Source organism: Cibotium barometz, chromosome 18, assembly GCF_041138505.1.
Source record: "Cibotium barometz isolate CiBa-2024 chromosome 18, ASM4113850v1, whole genome shotgun sequence".
In the NCBI taxonomy this organism is placed as follows: Eukaryota; Viridiplantae; Streptophyta; class Polypodiopsida; order Cyatheales; family Cibotiaceae; genus Cibotium; species Cibotium barometz.
In genome coordinates this window covers 18,959,536-18,977,032 of record NC_141063.1, presented here as the reverse complement: position 1 = coordinate 18,977,032, position 17,497 = coordinate 18,959,536, and the positions used below count along the sequence as shown (strand labels likewise).

Sequence of the window (17,497 nt, the reverse complement as noted above, 5' to 3'; positions counted from 1 at the left end):
CAACAAAAAATGAATATTTTAATAACCGATCAACTTCAAAGTTCAAAGTTCAAATAACTTGTAAGAGGAACATCGTAAAACGCTAGATCTTAAGCTAGACATCTTAATTCTTGATTACCTGGCAGCATGGAAAGCAATGTGGTCGTGAAAGAAGCGGGCTATGGCCGTATCCACCTCTTCCTTCTTCTTGGGGTCCCAACTACCCTCAAGAGTACTTTGCCGGCGTGAGTGTGTGGATGCGGTCAGCATGGAGAAGGATGGTGTTGGGGCCCGTTCTTGTGGGGCGGGTGATGCGGCCGCGGGTGCCGATGAAGTAGATGCACATGGGGATGCCAGTGTGGATGCCGAACCTTGGGATGGCCTCACTAGTGTTGTGGGATCCACGGCCACATGCGGCACTCTCCTCCTTGAAAGCAAGGCCTCACGTGCGGCAACGCGTTCAAGAAGCCTCCTCCTCGTCTCCGGTGTGACCTGATCACAAAATCGGACCTCATGACCGGGCTCATGCATGAGGTGAGCTCCCACTTTATCCGCCCCACCCGTTCGCCTATATGGACATAGCTTGCACGACCATGGGCGAGACCCTCCTCCACTTCTAGGATGATCGGAGTTGACCTCTTTCCACCAAGACCAACCTTCGGTCCTTCCTCTATTCATATTGGCGCCGCCGGAATGAGGTGCAGGGGATGGTCGCGATGAAGATGCCATGGAGGCAAGTGCCAAGGAGGATTGAGCAATGGAGGTGAGTGTAGGAGAGAGATGTAGGAGAGGTAAAGCAAGAGGTGAGTGTGTGTGTGTGTGTGTGTGTGTGTGTGTGTGTGTAAGCGCGAGTAGGAGAGCCCGCCATCGTCGACCCTGTTCAGACCCTGTTCAGACCTTGCTTTAGGGTTCGCGACCCTGGACTGTGCAGCCCGCAACTCCTTGCTCCAGTTCGCTGCCCCCTGTTTCGACCCTGATCAAGGTTTTGTAGCCTCGACTGCTCAGTCGGGACCTCTTGCTTGTACTCGTCACCCTGGTTTGGGGCTTGTGCCAACACATCGTCGACCAGGATTTCTGCAACACAGACCGTGACCGTCTTTTCATCAGCGCGACCACTCTGTGCGTGTGTGGTGTGTGAGCCTTTTCCCTCTCTTCTGCGTGTCAGTGAGTGTGTGTGTGTGTGTGTGTGTGGGAGAGAGAGAGTCTGTGACGCCTTCTTGCACCTTTTCTACATTACTGTTTCTATTCCACTTTCCTTCTTGCCTTCGTAACCTCACAGCCTCCTTCTGTCAATATCAGCCTTTTTCCTTTTCACAGCCTTTCCCTTTCCGTGGTTCTATCAATGGCTTCAGCTTTAGATGTTTGTACATATGCCCGAAAAGAAAGATATGCAGATGCTAAGTGCTGCCTATCAGAGCTGGCTATACAAGATGATGCATTTACGTTGGAAGCTCAGTATGTGTTTGATACCCTTAAGGATGACTTTCAGCAGTCACGACAGGAATGGGGCAAACCGATTCCAGAGGTCACCTACAAATTGAAGTTGCCGTCCCTGGTAAACCCTCTCAAAAAGTTGTCTCAAACTGCGGTTATAATTTTCTTTCCAGAAAGAATCCCTGCGGCCAGCGATGTCACGCAGTGGATTAAGTCCATCCTTGGAGGATGCTTTGTAGAGGGAGTGTATTTTGCTTCCAGAGGCTTTTATGAGGTGCATTTATCAGATGTTTCATGCAAGCAGAGGCTTCTGGAGTTCTCTCCCCTATTTTATGGGAGACAAATGGTACATGCTATGCCCTGGTCCCCAAACAAGGACTATCAAAGTCTTATACGGCATCACTGCCCTGTATGGGTTGAGGTTGCAAACTTCCCGGACTATATGCGTGAAGAGTTGCCTGGCCTGGCTGCTTCCTTGGGACAGGTCATTTGTCCACCATGCCCCATGGAAACCGTAACAGGTTCTACATTCTCTGGGACACTGACATACCTACCCCTCCTTCTATTGCGGTGGAGGTTGAGGGAGTGCAATTGGGCAAAAAGTATTTTGAATTGAAGTGGGGTGTGTTTGCAGGTGCTTGTTTTGCCTGTCACAAGTTTGGGCATCTAGCCTCTGAATGCCTAATGGTTCTGCATCAGCCCCCCCCAAATGCCTTGCCACCCCAGACACGGGAAAAGAATGAGAATTTGCAAGTCAAGACAGCAAATACAAATGGAGCAAAGAATGCAAAATCAGTCAATCAGGTGCCCGCACTTGCAGGAAAAGGAAAAGATAAAGGGAAAGAGAAGATGAAGGAAACTGTGGCGATTGATCAGGACGGTTTTAAACAACCCAAGAAGGTGGTTGTATTGAAGCAACGCCCCCTTCAATCTCGTCAAGGGGATGCTTCTTCTCCCTCACCAGGACAAACTTCTACTTCAGCCTCTGCTCCTATCCTTCAAAATTGGGTGGGCGTACTGAAGAAGGGCATCCCCATATGTGATTCAGAAGAAGAGGAAAATGCTATGTCTTTCATGGGCAATGAAGGCATGCAGCCTATGCACGCAGAGGCCTAGCCTCTCTGATGTCTGGTTCTTATCCTCACACTTTGCTGTACATATCTTTTCATGCTTCAAACACTTAAGTGCTTTACATACAATGTACAGAGCCTCTGCTATGTCTCAAAGTGGAGGCTATTATGGATTTATGTACATAAAATGCAGCCAGATATTGTTTGTTTGCAAGAGCATAATCAACACTCCATGGCTGGACAACATGGTTTTTTGCACGGCTATGATATATATTATGCTGGTACTGCTACCTATTCAAGTGTATGCATACTGGTTAGACATGAGTTGCAGCCTCAGTTGGCCTTCAATGACAATAGTGGCAGATGGATAGTAATACAATGCAATGTTAATGGTGATATTTTTGAGTTTGCATCAGTCTATGCCTCCCAGACCTCTGCCATGAGGGCTTCTTTGTGGGATTCTTTATGTAGATATCCATGGAGATCCAATGCATTCATCTGTGGGGATTTTAATAATTCCCCTCTGCCTAGAGATAATACCACTTCACGATCTCATATGCTATCATTGGAAAGGCACAAATGGGATGACATGCTTCTTTCTGTGCAGGCTGAAGATTTATGGGTACTTCTCCAAGGGTCAGTCCTTGGATATACTTTTCATCATAATGCACTTACTACGTACTGGGCAAGGCTTGACAGATGGTATTTGTTTTATCCACAACAATTTGCAGATTTTAGCCCTCATCTCCTTATAGATTTCTCATTGGGCTTGTCAGATCATGCTCCATTGTGGATGAATTTGCAGCTTGGCATGCCTCTGGATGATTTGCCATTTCTCTCCAGTAGATTATTGCATGTTAATCGGGCTTATTTCCAACATCACAACTTTCAGCAAATGATCACATTTGCCATTCATCCTTTGCCAGTTCATGCCCAGGAGGACATGAATTATGCTTGGGACAGCTTCGTCTCTCGTATTCAAAATGTCATTAGGGAGTATGGCAAATGGCATATGACAAAATGGAGGAATGAGGTTAACTGGGCAAAAAGGACAGCACAACTTTTGATTGATTTTTCTCAGTCGAGGCCACTCTCTGATTCACAAAAGGATTCCCTTTCACATGCACAATTTAAACTTACTGTTAATGATCAGAGGAAATTGCACAAATGGCAGATTAGGGCAAGAATGAAGCCCCTCATGGATAAAGGCTGCTCTTCAAAATCCTTTTTCCAGGGCTTGCATGCTACTCGAAATAAAAATTCATGTCTAAGGGTTAGGAAACTGGATGGCTCTTGGACTCACTCTTTCTCTGATCTCCAAGACGAATGCCACAATTATTTCCAGAAATTGCTTTCTACTCCTGGTTCCCCATCGAATCAAGTGACTGATGCCAGGACTGAATTTCTTCAATATGTTTCTGGAATAGTTGAAACGGATGATGCTCTTACCTTGGAGAGGCCTTTTACTGACACAGAACTTGATAATGCGTTGTTCCACCTCAGCAAATACAAGTCCCCTGGCTGGGATGGCCTTACAGTGGAATTCTATATTTCTTTTTGGGATGATTTGAAAGAGGTCCTTTTGCGAATGATCAATGTGGCCTGGAAAGAAAATCAGTTACCGCACTCTTGGAAGCATGGTATAGTCAAGCTTGTCCCCAAAAAACATCTGTGTGATCATATATCAGATTGGAGGCCTATTACTTTAATGCCTGTACTTTACAAACTTATTGCCAAAATGATTGTACATAGGCTTCACGGGATACTGCATGTAGGACTTCATCCTCATCAGTATGGTTTTGTGCCGCGAAGACAAATCCATGACAATATATCCAATGCCTTAACTGCAATTGAATATGCTAAGTATTCGCATCAAGATGTGCTTATATTGCAGGTGGATATTGCTAAGGCATTTGACAATGTTCAATGGGATTTCATCTCTCAGATCATGACAAAGTTGGGCTTTGGTCCCAAGATGGTAAATGCTGTTTATTGGCTTTATTCTCGCTCTACTGCTCAGTGCATTCTTGGGCGCCATCTGTCTCAGTCATGGATATTGGGTCGATCAGTTAGACAGGGCTGCCCTCTCAGTGCTCTCTTCTATGCCATTGTGACCCATCCTCTTTTGATGTATCTTGATCATCTTACAAACACAGGACAGATGACTGGTCTCAAAATCCCAGGGGCTACATCTTTTTTGGCACAAGCATATGCTGATGATTCCTTCTTCATGCCACAAAATTCTCCTCAGGAACTTCGCATGCTTATGACCACTCTTTCTTTATATGGGTTGGCAACGGGATTGCATGTCAATTTTGACAAATCTAAATTACTCCCCCTGAAACAATGTAACTGGCATTCTATTCTTTGGCCGGGTCAGGTGGTGCATTCCAGGATATCCCTTAGGATGGCATATCACCAGAAAGCAGCAGTTAAAATGGATTTTCCAGAGACTTCAACATAAACTGGAATACTCGAAGATTTCTACTTGGCCTCTTCATGTCGGGCTCAGAATAGTACAATCCATTGTGATGTCCTATGTCCAGTTCTATTTGCCCTTGCTGCATTGGTCCTCCAGGGATATTTCAGCTTTTATGTCTCAAGCTATGGAGATATTATGGAAGACAAAAACTACTGTGAAAGCATTGAGACTGATGAAGATGGAAATGGTGTGCTCCCCAAGGATGCATGGTGGACTTAATGTCCTCAATATAAAATATCATGTACTTGCAAGGAAGGCTACAATGTTGCATACTTTCTTCCGTCAACAGCAGCCATGGACTTGTATGTTAGCATCCATGTGTGTCAACATGAGGACTTGTGCTTATGGTCATTGGATTACGGATCATTTGGGAGGTTGTGATTGGGAGATTTGTAGGGAGAATACCTGGTTGTCCCTTCTCTACTGCCCTCATACTTGACTAGAAACAAGTTCTCTCTAAGGTCAAATGGGCTCCTGATAATTGCTTGGAGACAAACTCGATGAGGAAAGAAAGTATTCATTGGAGTGCCATCTTTGACACTCCACTTGCTTTACAGGAACCTGTTCGGGCATACAATCTTATGAAATTGGGAATTAGGTACATACATGATGTGGTAGATGATCGGGGATATGTCTTATCCTTTCCCCGGGCCACTGCTACCTATGCATTGGGAATGCATCATAGGTTGATATGCAAGAAAATTGCTGATTTATTGCATCCCTTTTTACCTATTCCACTCGTGGCTGATACAGACAGGCTTATGGATTGGCAATTACAGCCATCTACTACATGCATTCATCCTATTCCCCTTCCTGCCTTAACCTCCATCAAAGCCTACAGGCTTCTTCAGCCTGCCCCATGGATTCATCAACATGCTAATTCTCTGTGGCATATAAGGAAGCCCCTCTCATGGTGGCGGAAGAATCTCCGGATTTTGTGGAAGTGTAAAATGCCATTGAAACAAAGACTTTTTCTTTGGAGATGTTTGACAGGCACATTGTCAGTGGGGGTCATACTTGCTAAACGTCACATTGCACCTTCCACATGTCTAAGATGTCAGGCTCCCTCAGAGACTGTTCTTCATCTGCTTTGGCACTGCCCTTGTTCCAGGATCCTCCTCAGGAGAATTTCAAATTTTCTTCGGCTCCGTTTCCCTAGTCACAAATTTGGGAAACATTTTTGGCTTTTTGGCAGATATATGCGGCCCTTGTCCCAATACTCACTATTTCTCTCTTGGGTGAGATATTGGGCTCTTTGGACAATTTGGAGTGAGCATAATTTGGCATACTTGGGTCGGCAGAATCACCAGTCATATGAATCCTTCAGAGCCTCATTGCGGCAATCCTTATATGATGCCTGCCATGAGGGTGATATGGATGCTTCTTGTTTAGAGCTTTTCTCTTTATGTTTCTGACATTTGGGATACTCTCCGCTTCGGAGACTTCCCATCTTGTAAAGTTATGAGCATATAAATATATTGCACTGGATATTACCAAAAAAAAAAAAGTGTGTGTGTGTGTGTGTGTGCGCGTGCTTGCCAATGGAGAGACTAAAGCAAGAGGTGAAAGTAGGAGAGAGAGAGAGAGTTTAGGAGAGTAAGAGGTGAGTGTGTGTGTGTGTGTGTATGTGTGTTACACCATGGACTCGCACGTCCCCCATCCCGTCTCCATTCCAGTCCGTTATGGAACGGCGTTCCCCCGTTCCAGGGGTCCGTCCCCCCCGTTCCCTGTGACTATGACATGTAGACCCATTCACAGGGGCTCCATAGTATGTATGGGACACCTTTGTGTCCAACCTAAAGAAAAGGTTTCTCCCTCCACAATACATGACCAACCTTGAGGATGAGTTCTACAAACTCTCCCAAAATGGGTCACCCATGCTAACTTACTCTAATCAAGAACTATAGGCACAACCCCCATGGTATTCCTTTCCACAAGGCAATGATAAGTAAATTCTGTAAGCCTATGTTCATCTTCTTGAGATTCCTGCCTTAGTTCCCATGGTTGGTTATATAAAGAATGCAAATGTGGAACCCCTATGGCTTCTACTCTCGGGTAATTAATAAGGCCCACTATCCAATCTAACCCTTGGACTGTCCCTAAGAGCATTCCTTTTAGGAAGCAATAGATTTCATAGAACTTTTTTATTATACCCAAAGGGTGAAAGAGATCACTATTGGCATTCTTCAAGTGATTATAAACTTGCCTAACTTCTTGCAAACCATAGACCTCCAGCCATCACGTCAGCACAGCAGTTAGGTATATCCGAGGAAGATAAATTGAAACAATTTATTAGAGGTCTAGATATGAACATACGCCATAGTCTTATGACACGACACTCACTCTTGCTTAGAATCACGAAATGATGCTAAACGAAGGTAAGCCCAAGCAACCCCAGTCTAGCTCCAAACCCCAACAACAATCATCCACAACCCAACAGTCATCATCTCAAGGGTGGAAGGAGGCTCAAAATAGCAAAGATAATAAGAAAGAATCCCAGAGCATCTCAAGAGGTAAGGATAAAACCTTCGCGACTAAGAAAACACCTCAGGAAAAGACCAAGGAGGACATCACTAGTGGATATCTCCAACCAGAAGAGCAAACACGGTATAAGGGGGAGAACAGATGTTTCCTCTGCCACACCGTGGGGCATGGTAAGAAAGATTGTACCAAGTGGCAAGATGCGCAAGCCGCTAAAGCCTCTACCTCCATAGTAGCCACTGCAACAGCTACAACTACACCTCCCGCATCGGCCACCAATGCAATCCAACTCTTGCCTGCTTAAAACGTTGTACCCACAGTGGTATTTGACGATAAGCGTGAGGGCAAGGTTAAGGAGCAAAAGAAAGCCCTCGTTCGTGCTTATGGCATAACAAAGGGGCAACAGTTCATTGTTCTCTTTGATATGGGTAGCTTTCAGAATGCCATTTCTCCTCAATTGGCTAAAAAGCTAAGTTGTACTCTTGTATCCCATCATCTGGACGTAGATGGGTTCACACCTGGTCTTCGCACATACATCTCTCATAAGGCTCAACAATTCTCATTCATGGTTTAAAAGGCCACATTTCAACGAGACTTCATTGTCTCACCTCTTTTGGGGTGTGAAAAAGTGTGACATTGGATAGCGTTGTGTTGAAAAACGTGAAGGCTGAAATTTTAGCATTGGGCATCATGCAGGTTGTAGCACGCAGAGTGTCACTTTAGATTGTGTGTAGAGAGGAGACTCGCCACAACCGCAACCCAAAATAGGTGAGATATGATTCTCGGCCATGTTTTAGCGTGACTTCATTGGCCAGTCTCCCAAATTTTTAAGTGGGCAAAAAGTCAAGTTTGCAAGGTCATGCAAACTTGGAGATTGCAACAAATGTTTGCAAACGTTTGCAAGTTCATGCAAAGGGGTTTGCAAACAACTATGATGGTGATGCCATTCGGTCTCGCCAATGCACCTATGACATTTAACAAGATGATGTCTCGGATAGTGTTACCAAGAAACAGGAACAGGGAAACGTTTCAACCTTGGAAACAAGAACGTTTCGGGGGATGGGAGAAACGGGGGAACATTTCGACCTTGGAAATGGGAATGTTTCGAGGGATGGGGAGAACGGGGGAACGACATGTTATATATTCACTTTTGATTATTTTAATTTTAAAAAAACCAAATTACATTGAAATTATAGATATACAAAACATAATATACTGAGAGAACTCCAAGATGGACACGTGAATCAATAATACATGATAAATCAAAACTACAAAGTACAATGATCAATCATGGGAATGACAAGTCTACATATGTGGCATCGACAGAATCCGCATCAACTGCATCTCCCTCTGCTCTAGGACTACCAACTCAGTCATCATCGCTATGAGACCCAAAGCCAATGAAGCGCTCCTCCATGAACCCCTAGCAACCTTGTTAAGCAAACGCAAGTTTGCATTAACAAAGACTAGATCATTCGCCTTTGCCATGCCAAGGCGATTCCTCTTCTTTGATGCTATGTGACCAAATGAGCTCCACAAGCTCTCATAAAGAGAGGAACTAGCCCCTTAGCTAAGAATGCGAATGGCCAACCGCTGCAACTCCGAGATGTCAGCTCCATAATCCTCTCACCATAAAGTTGATCCAACTAAAAACCTATAGGCTATCTATCAAGGCCCATTTTGTTCCTGTAGAAGCCCAACTAAGTTTTGATGGTTCTCCTCTGAATCTGATTTGGCACCAATCTCTAGAGTCCTTTCCTACCCCCTGGCCACCTCTCCATCAGTCTCCTACCCCTTGCCCTGAAACACTGGATCCAATACAAATGCTACTACCTGCAAATGTGAGTGGTAACTTTCCCACCGTGACTGGCATAGCTCCCTCAAGTCCTCAAACCTGTCAACATCTGGCTCAATCTTCCTAATATGCTCCACCATCTTATCCAGTCCCTCATATACCTTGCCAATGCACCCGTTCCCAAAAGCTGTCATCGAGTATAGTTTGAGAGGAACCTGTACCTGCACTAGAGTGGGACTATGGCCAATGCACCCACTCATCACTCACCACAAGCTACCTCAATGCATTCTTGCACTCATACAGCCGCTCCAACATCAAGAAGTTATAGGCAAAGCGTGTGTCGGAGTACTTCAATAGATCCTTGGAGCCACTCTTGCGATAGACTGCAAGAACATAATGATGGCGTGTGATGAAGGTCACCGCCTCTCTCCCCATCTCAATGACAGGCAAGTAGTAAGGCAATCAACAAGTCTCTCTACGGTCTTTTGTCAATGGAACTCACAAAGTATGACTTACCTCATGAGTATGCAACAATGCCCTGAATGAAGCAAGACCTTGTGTCGCTCCAACCATCTCCAATGAGAGTGACCCCATGCTTCTGCCACCCCTCCCGGATAGTCTCCAATGCTAGCTCAATGGATGCCTTCTCATCCTGCAAAAGTTCGGTCCTCAAAGCCTCAAAGCTTGGTGGCTCATAAGTGGGACCAAACCTTGCAATCTCCTGAACCAACTCCTTGTAATAAGGAGATCTTGCGGCATTGAAAGATATGTCACAACTGTAAAAGAAACGAGCTACAGTTGCATCTACCTGTGCCTTCCTGCCTAGATGCCATGTAGCTCCAAGGCTCGCTTGCCTGCCTGATGGAACGGGAGCACGAGAAGGAACCACATAGGGTCCTACATGAGAAGCCCTTGAAGGAGTGGAAGAGGGGGATCCACCTCCTCCTGAGCCCAATGAGGAAGAAACAACTCATGCCATAGGTGCTAGTGGCCTCGCCGGTTTGGGTGCATCCAATGAAGCTGCGAATGCGATAAGAGCAGCCTTCTTTGCATTTGAAATGACAGGGCAAGAGTTGAAGCCGTGGCCTTTCTCTCCAATGAGATGGGCACAGACTCTATCCGTTCCTCCATTCTTCTCACTGCCACAATAGCGGCACTTCCACTTCCTTGCTCCTCCCTTGCTGGAATATTTGCTGGTGCTATCAACCTCATCCCACCACTTCGAAACCATTGCTTGAAGATGGATAGTGACCACTAACAAGTGTTGCTTGAGCCTTGGACTCTAGAGATGGAGACTCTAGCACTTAGTGAGCAATCAGCAACAAACAGGTGGTAAACAATCACAGTCAGCAAGTTGCACTATGCAGTTCCACGTGGCAAGTACCAGAAAACAATCATGACTGTGATCGGCCCAAGCTGGCCACCACTGGCAAGCTCACAAGGTACGTCAAACTTCAGTTTTGGTACGGCAGGCCCAGGTTGGCAAGCATGTTTGGCTAGCAGGCTCCAGCAGGTGTGCTGACGGGTGCTAGGCATGCTGTCGTGACAAGGCCTAGAAGGGTCTGGGCAGCAAGGCAGCCAGCCCTTGTGACTTGGCCAGCCAATCACCCAGCCCCACTAGACTAGGCAGCCAGCCACTGGTAGGTGGCCAGTCTAGGCAGGCTGTCTGGACAGCGCACAAGGCAGGCATGGAGAGGTGGCCAGTCAAAGTGTGAAAGGCACATGTTATATGCAAGATAATCAGGTTGTGGAGGTAATATCAACAGGCCGACCCCTGTTTGCATCCACCGATCAGCAGTTTGATGACTATATAAGCAAAGGCTAACAAGTCATTTAAGCATCTCATAATTCACAAAGTGTTGAAGGTATTCAAGGGCCACAACACCCAAGGGAATTCCTCAAGCAAAGGTGAAGATTGAAGGTCAAGAATCAGATCATCTACAGGCTGAAAGTCTACAGCCAAGAGAAGATCTACAAAACTGAGTCTTTTCTCATCATTCAATAAAGCAAATACACCATCCTTGGTGGGAGCCCTACGGAGGGTATTTGGGACCCAATCAGGTGTACTGTGCCTTATTGTCTCATCTCTCTCTCTTTCTCTCCCCCCCTCTCTCTTGCACTCTTATTTCCGCTACATTGTGCAATCATCTGGGACCAAGGTGCCGAATATTCATTATCCGAAGTATAATCCTGTCTGTGAGCATGTTACATTTCTTGACTGCAGTTTTACCATACACGGGATGCTCTCACTTTTGGCTAGCTAAGTTGGGTCACAACCTCCAACTCTAATACCAATGTAGCATGTAATAGGTTGACCATAGTAACACACAACAAAGCCTTCTTTAAACCTGTGAGTTTAGGCATTCCACTTTACTTTGAGAGAGAAGAGAAGATAGATAGTCGACACTAGACTAGGTCCCAATTACCCCCTAAAACCCCCCCTCCTGCAAGCAAGAATGATGACGATGACTTTGTACAATGACAATGAATGATGACGGAGACTGCCCAAAGCAAGGATGAGGAAGACCAAACGTAAGCTGAACCATATGTTGTCCAAGACACCTTGAATATCTCTTCAATGACCACTATGCAAGCCCAGAATTGCTGAGGGATGCACATATGCTAGCTAAATGCTAAAGAAGATCTTCACTAAAGCCTTGGGGACTTTAACACAATGAAGTGCTGAATGTTGGATGCGGAGGCTCTAGGCACACATATCTGCTCTTGAATGCTTAAGGATTGACATTCTGATGGATAATTTATGCCATGGACTGGGCATTTTCTTATATATCGATGTTTGCTACAGGTCGGTTTGCTGAATTGCCCACGACCTATGATATTCAGCATTTAATGCTGGCGCATATGCTTTATGCGGCATTTGATGCTGGCCGGCATTTGATGCTGGCGCATATGCTTTATGCAGCACTTGATGCTGTCGACCAGCATTTGATGCTGGCCGACAGCATCTAATGCTGTAAATTGTCTTGTGATCAATACCTATGACTTTGATATGCCCTAACCTCAGATGACTTTACATGCTTTGTTCTCCAAGTGGGTTAAGGGACTAACCTAACATCCTGACCTCGTAGCTCTTGCCTGACATGTCCCGAACTGGGGCTCACAATGGGGTAACGGCATATGACAAAATCTTCCTAAAAAGGGAAATCTTACTGTACAAATGTTGCACTAATATAGAGCCAATGTGTCACATAGCACTCCAGTGCAAAGTGCATGTGACAAATTGGCCCATTAATTTCATCAATAGGAGGCACTACAATGATGGATGTCTAATCTAGCCCTTTCATATTGGATTTGACGTCTCTTATTATATATGCAAGGTCAAATAGAGATGCCTACAATGCTTGTAACATGGAAGATCTGTGTTTGTGCATGTGCAAAGAGCTCTTCACTATGGTAGAGTCATGCACGATAGCGAATGGGTCACTATGAACGCATGAATTGATTTCAATGCATCAGCGTTTCATGATTTTAATTGTCTCTTCTTTATTTATAAGTCGCGAAACAAGGAAATAGGCATCCCAAGTGCCCACTGTTATAAATAAAAATAGCCATCTCAGGTGCCCACCATTTATAAATAAAAAAATGTGTGAAAAGCTAATAAGTTATAGACGCTTTCATGCTTTTGGTCCACTCTTGCAGATATATAAGAGTGACCAAGCCTCGATTAGACACATCCACCGACCTCTTTTGCAAGAAAAAGATCACCAATCAGCACTCCTCTCTCCAACAATCAATCCTATATATACCTAGATGAATCCAGGAACATGCCCAAATTCACCTTATAAGAAAGTGCAATTTATAACCTCATGGTAGTCATCCACAAGACAACAAACCATCAACTCCATCATGCATAGTATGGACTAGATACTACGACATCCCCACTAACGTCATCAATGCCCAATAGTGGGTGTAGAACTTGGTATCAATATATGCTCCCACGCACACACACCCACCCCCCCCACACACACACACACATACCGCGCGCACGCACACATAAGAGCATACATTCATACAAAGGTCTGTGTAATGAGTTTTTGTCAGAGCTCTAGTGATACAAGGCAAACTCAGCCGTAATGAAGCCTAGCACTAAGGATCATAACAAATAGAAAGAATTATTACAACAAAGAGGTAGTTGATAGGGCATATGCACTACTAAAGATAGAAAGAATTAACACAATATCAACTTGGACAAAAACTTCACAAAGTGAAATTTGCATGTCCACAGCATGAAGATATACCTAGATGAATCTAGGAGCATGCCCAAATTCAGCTTATAAGAAAGTGCAATTTATAACCTCATGGTAGTCATACACAAGACAATAAACCATCAACACCATCATGCGTAGTATGGACTAGATACTACCACATCCCCACTAACGTCATCAGTGCCCAATAGTGGGTGTAGAACTTGGTATCAATATATGCTCACACACACACACATAAGAGCATAAATTCATACAAAGGTCTATGTACTGAGTTTCTGTCAGAGCTTCAGAGATACAGGGCAGACTCATCCATAATGAAGCCTGGCACTAAGGATCACAACAAATAGAAAGAATTATTACAACCAAAAAGTAGTTGATAGGGCATATTCACCACTAAAGATAGAAAGAATTAACATGATATCAATCCTAGCCAAAACTAATCAGTTTTACGGCCTACCGACATCAGCACATACATCGAAAACAGCAACGAGCATTGATATTGTAAACCAGTCCTCTTTGTAATATAGTTAAACTTAGCAAGACAGGGTGATGGTCTTCCACACGAGTTATTAGAGGCTGCAGAAAGCACTTTCACATTCGAGGGACAAGAAGTGGAAGTAGTGAGGGAACACACATACCTAGGAGTTGTATTCTAACATCAAATTTGCACATGGAAGACACTAAAGTTCAGAACCAGCCTGGCACAACTGAATGTTGAAATCCCCATGATAAGGCAAGAACTCATTTGGAAAAGATAGTGACAAAACCAGCATTTTATAATATTTATAGATCTTTTAACCCAAAAAAAAAAGATGTCAAATCACCCCCCCCCCCAAAAAAAAAAAAAAAGAGTAGAAAGGAGCTACAAGAATTCAGATTCTTTGATCTACCCTAATAAAACCAGTGATGACTTTGAAGTATCTTTACTCATTAAGTTCACCTCTGCAGAACTCCGCAGGCCAAGCTGAGAAAACAATGCCTGGACGTCGCGCATGCCTCCTGAACTAGCCACAGATATCGCATGCTGGAAGTCTTCAACAATGGCTATAGCTTCACAGTGGATGGCCTGGAAAAGCAGTCATTTCTTTTAACTATGATTTAAACTTGCAGAATCCACTGCTGTGCAGAAAAGCTTTGATACTTGAAACAGCAAAACAGCTTGCTTGCTTACCATAGCCTCTAGGTATCGCAAGCGCTCTCTGCCCATCTCTTCACGGGCCTGAAGGAAATTGTGCCACCAGTAAGCACATTTTCTATGGATTGCCAACACATATGACAAATATGTGTATTATCTTTGAAGGTTTGCAGGTGCAATGGGGTAAATTTGTGCATATCATCTTCTAGGTTGTAGGCACAGGGGAGTACGTGTCTATAATCATGCAGCCACCTGGGGCAAATAGTAAATACATGTATAACCTACAGACGCTTAGGTCAAATACATTTATCATATCCTGAAGTTGCAGGCACATAGGATGGACACATCTATCATCTTCTAGGATTTGCAGGCACAAAGGGCATAAACATCTATCATCTTTAAAGCTTGCAGGCACATATGACATTTACAGGCACTAGGTTGTTACATTCATCATTTTCAGGGTTTGCAAGATCTGCAGCACATTTTTAGGTCACCATCTTTAGGGTTCACAAGTGTATAAACATAGGGTTTGCAGACACAAAGAGCATATAGGTGCAGCATCAACTTCTAAAATATGCAGGAATGTTCATCAAAAATGTGTCGTCTTTCTAGATTTGCAGGCAGGCAGAGCAAATGCGTGTATCGTCTACTAAGAATTTGCAGTCAGACAGAGCAAAAAATTGTATCATCTTGTGTACCATTTTTTAGCTTTTCAAATACATGCAGCACATGGGTGTGTAATCTTCAGGTTTTTACAGGCACAAGGAGAAAATGTGTGTTCCATTCTCTAGAATTGTGTGTAACGTTTCCGAGGGTTTCTCGGCACATAGACGAAGATAGAAAAATTGATACCTGAACAAGGTCAAGGTATGCAGATCTGGCGATAAGAGAACCATCAGCAGCCAGGCAATGGCGCTCGAGCTGCTCCAAGACGTTGGCAAGGCCAGGACCAAGCGGCTGCCCGATGGGAGGGTTGAGGATGGGCTTCACCATGGCAGCAATCAGTGGATCCGCAGAAGAAGTCCAAAGATACTTGCCCTGCAATCCTAGCACTGAAGTCTGACTGTACCCTGCATTTTAGTGCAAACTCCGCTCCCAGGCCCTAACACCTCCATCCTCGAGGTCGATCGGCTTTCCCCTGTCTTTCGTCGTTATGTTCAAAAACGTAACCTCGTCGTCGTATACTCCCACCAAAGCTGCTCGTTTCGTACACCAATTCGCGGCAAATTGTTTGTAAAACGACTAGCATTGTACGAAAACGTCGCTTTTTTCTGGTGAGCTCTTTTTAAGCATAAAATTGTGTATGGTGATGTTTGACGTAATTTTCATGCACACCTTCAAGGCCACCCCCTCTCTCTCTCTCTCTATATATATATATATGTAAAGGCCATGATCCACCCGAGTTCAAGTCCGACTGTTGGTCGTATATGCCCTCGTGTTGTATTCTATCAACGTTAATACCTCTCTCTCTCTCTCTACCCATGGTTGTCAAATGCTTTCATTTGCACTGATTTCAGTAACTCTCCTCGTCCAGCAGATAATACTTCTCATGTCTCACACATGTTGCAGCCTGAAGGAGAAGCACGAGATAACTTTATAGTGCAAACTAACACAGTTGATCTCTGGCTTGCTAATTATGGTAACCAACCGGACTATACTTTCAATCATAATGCGCTTGCCAATTACTGGGCTAGATTGGACAAATGGTACAAGTTGAATCTTCACGAATATGACATGTATATCTAAAATGTGGGTGGATCATTCCGCTTTGATATCAGATCATGCTCCCATGGTTGGGCATTTACTTTTATCATCTATCGTTTGATGTATTGTTGCCTCATAAACAATTGTTGACAGTCAACAATTCTTATCTCTCACATGCAATGTTCAAGCAAATGATGAAACTACAATTATGCCTCTCAAGCTGCAAATGATGGATGATATGAATGTTGCTTGGTTCCATTTTGTCATGAGAACGCAAGCGGTAATTACAAATTATGGTTGATGGTATATGTGCAAAGCTAAACACTATCGAAGTGGCTAGAGATACTTTACAAAACTTGCAAAAAAATATCACAAAATTCACCAAGGCTGCCCTTTGAGTGCCCTTTTATTTGCTATTCCCACTCATCCGTTGCTACTCACTCTTGACAAAATGGTTGCTATGGGGCAGCTCACATGTGTTTGCATTCCAAGAAATAAAGGCTTTCTAGCAGAGGCATATGCTAATGATACCTTCTTCATGCCACATAATACACCTTCTAATCTTACATGTATTATGGAAGTGCTAGACATGTATGGCAAGGTTGCTAGTTTACGCATAAATTTCTCAAAATCCAAATTGCTCCCAATAAAGAGAGAGAGAGAGAGAGAGAGAGAGGGGGGGGAGGGAGGGAGAGGGAGAGGGAGATAGTTAAGCATGTGATTGGGTGCTCCAAAGACTCAAATCAAAATTGAAATACTGGAAATTGTCTACATAGCCACTACATGTACAATTGTGCATAGCCCAATCGATAATTATGGCATATGATCAATTTTTTCTCCCATTAATCAACTAGGGAAAGGTGGATTTACACTTTTACATTATGGAAGCCATGGAGCTATTTTGGAAAACAAAGCCCATTAAGAAAGGCTCAAGGCTCCTCAAATATCAGTATATATGTTCACCTAAATCACATGGAGGTCTTAATATCTTGAATCTACATTTCCATGTGCTAGCGAGAAAGGCAACCCTGATTCCACCATTTCTAAAACAAAAACAACCTTGGACAGTAATGATGTCAACCTTGATGACCACTATGTCTACTTCTACATACGGTTACTAGATTCCCACTCATTTGGGATGTGATAGTTGGGAAATTTGAGGTTGAATTGCAGGCTACTCATATATCAACT

At 44.0% G+C, this 17,497-nt stretch overlaps 1 protein-coding gene across 3 annotated transcripts in view; it reads right to left on the bottom strand.

The window, feature by feature from the left end:
* AUG4 (HAUS augmin-like complex subunit) overlaps window positions 1–16,002 on the bottom strand; it is a 91,372-nt gene extending 75,370 nt beyond the window's left edge. For all 3 annotated transcript variants that reach the window (XM_086812237.1, XM_086812238.1, XM_086812239.1), the window contains exons 1-3: window positions 15,455–16,002; window positions 14,639–14,686; window positions 14,408–14,533 (exon numbers count right to left, since the gene is read on the bottom strand). In XM_086812237.1, coding sequence (XP_086668363.1) covers window positions 14,408–14,533; window positions 14,639–14,686; window positions 15,455–15,595 — 315 coding nt within the window. In that variant the 5' untranslated portion in view covers window positions 15,596–16,002. The remainder of the gene's footprint in view (window positions 1–14,407; window positions 14,534–14,638; window positions 14,687–15,454) is intronic.
* Between the last annotated feature and the right edge of the window lie 1,495 nt (window positions 16,003–17,497).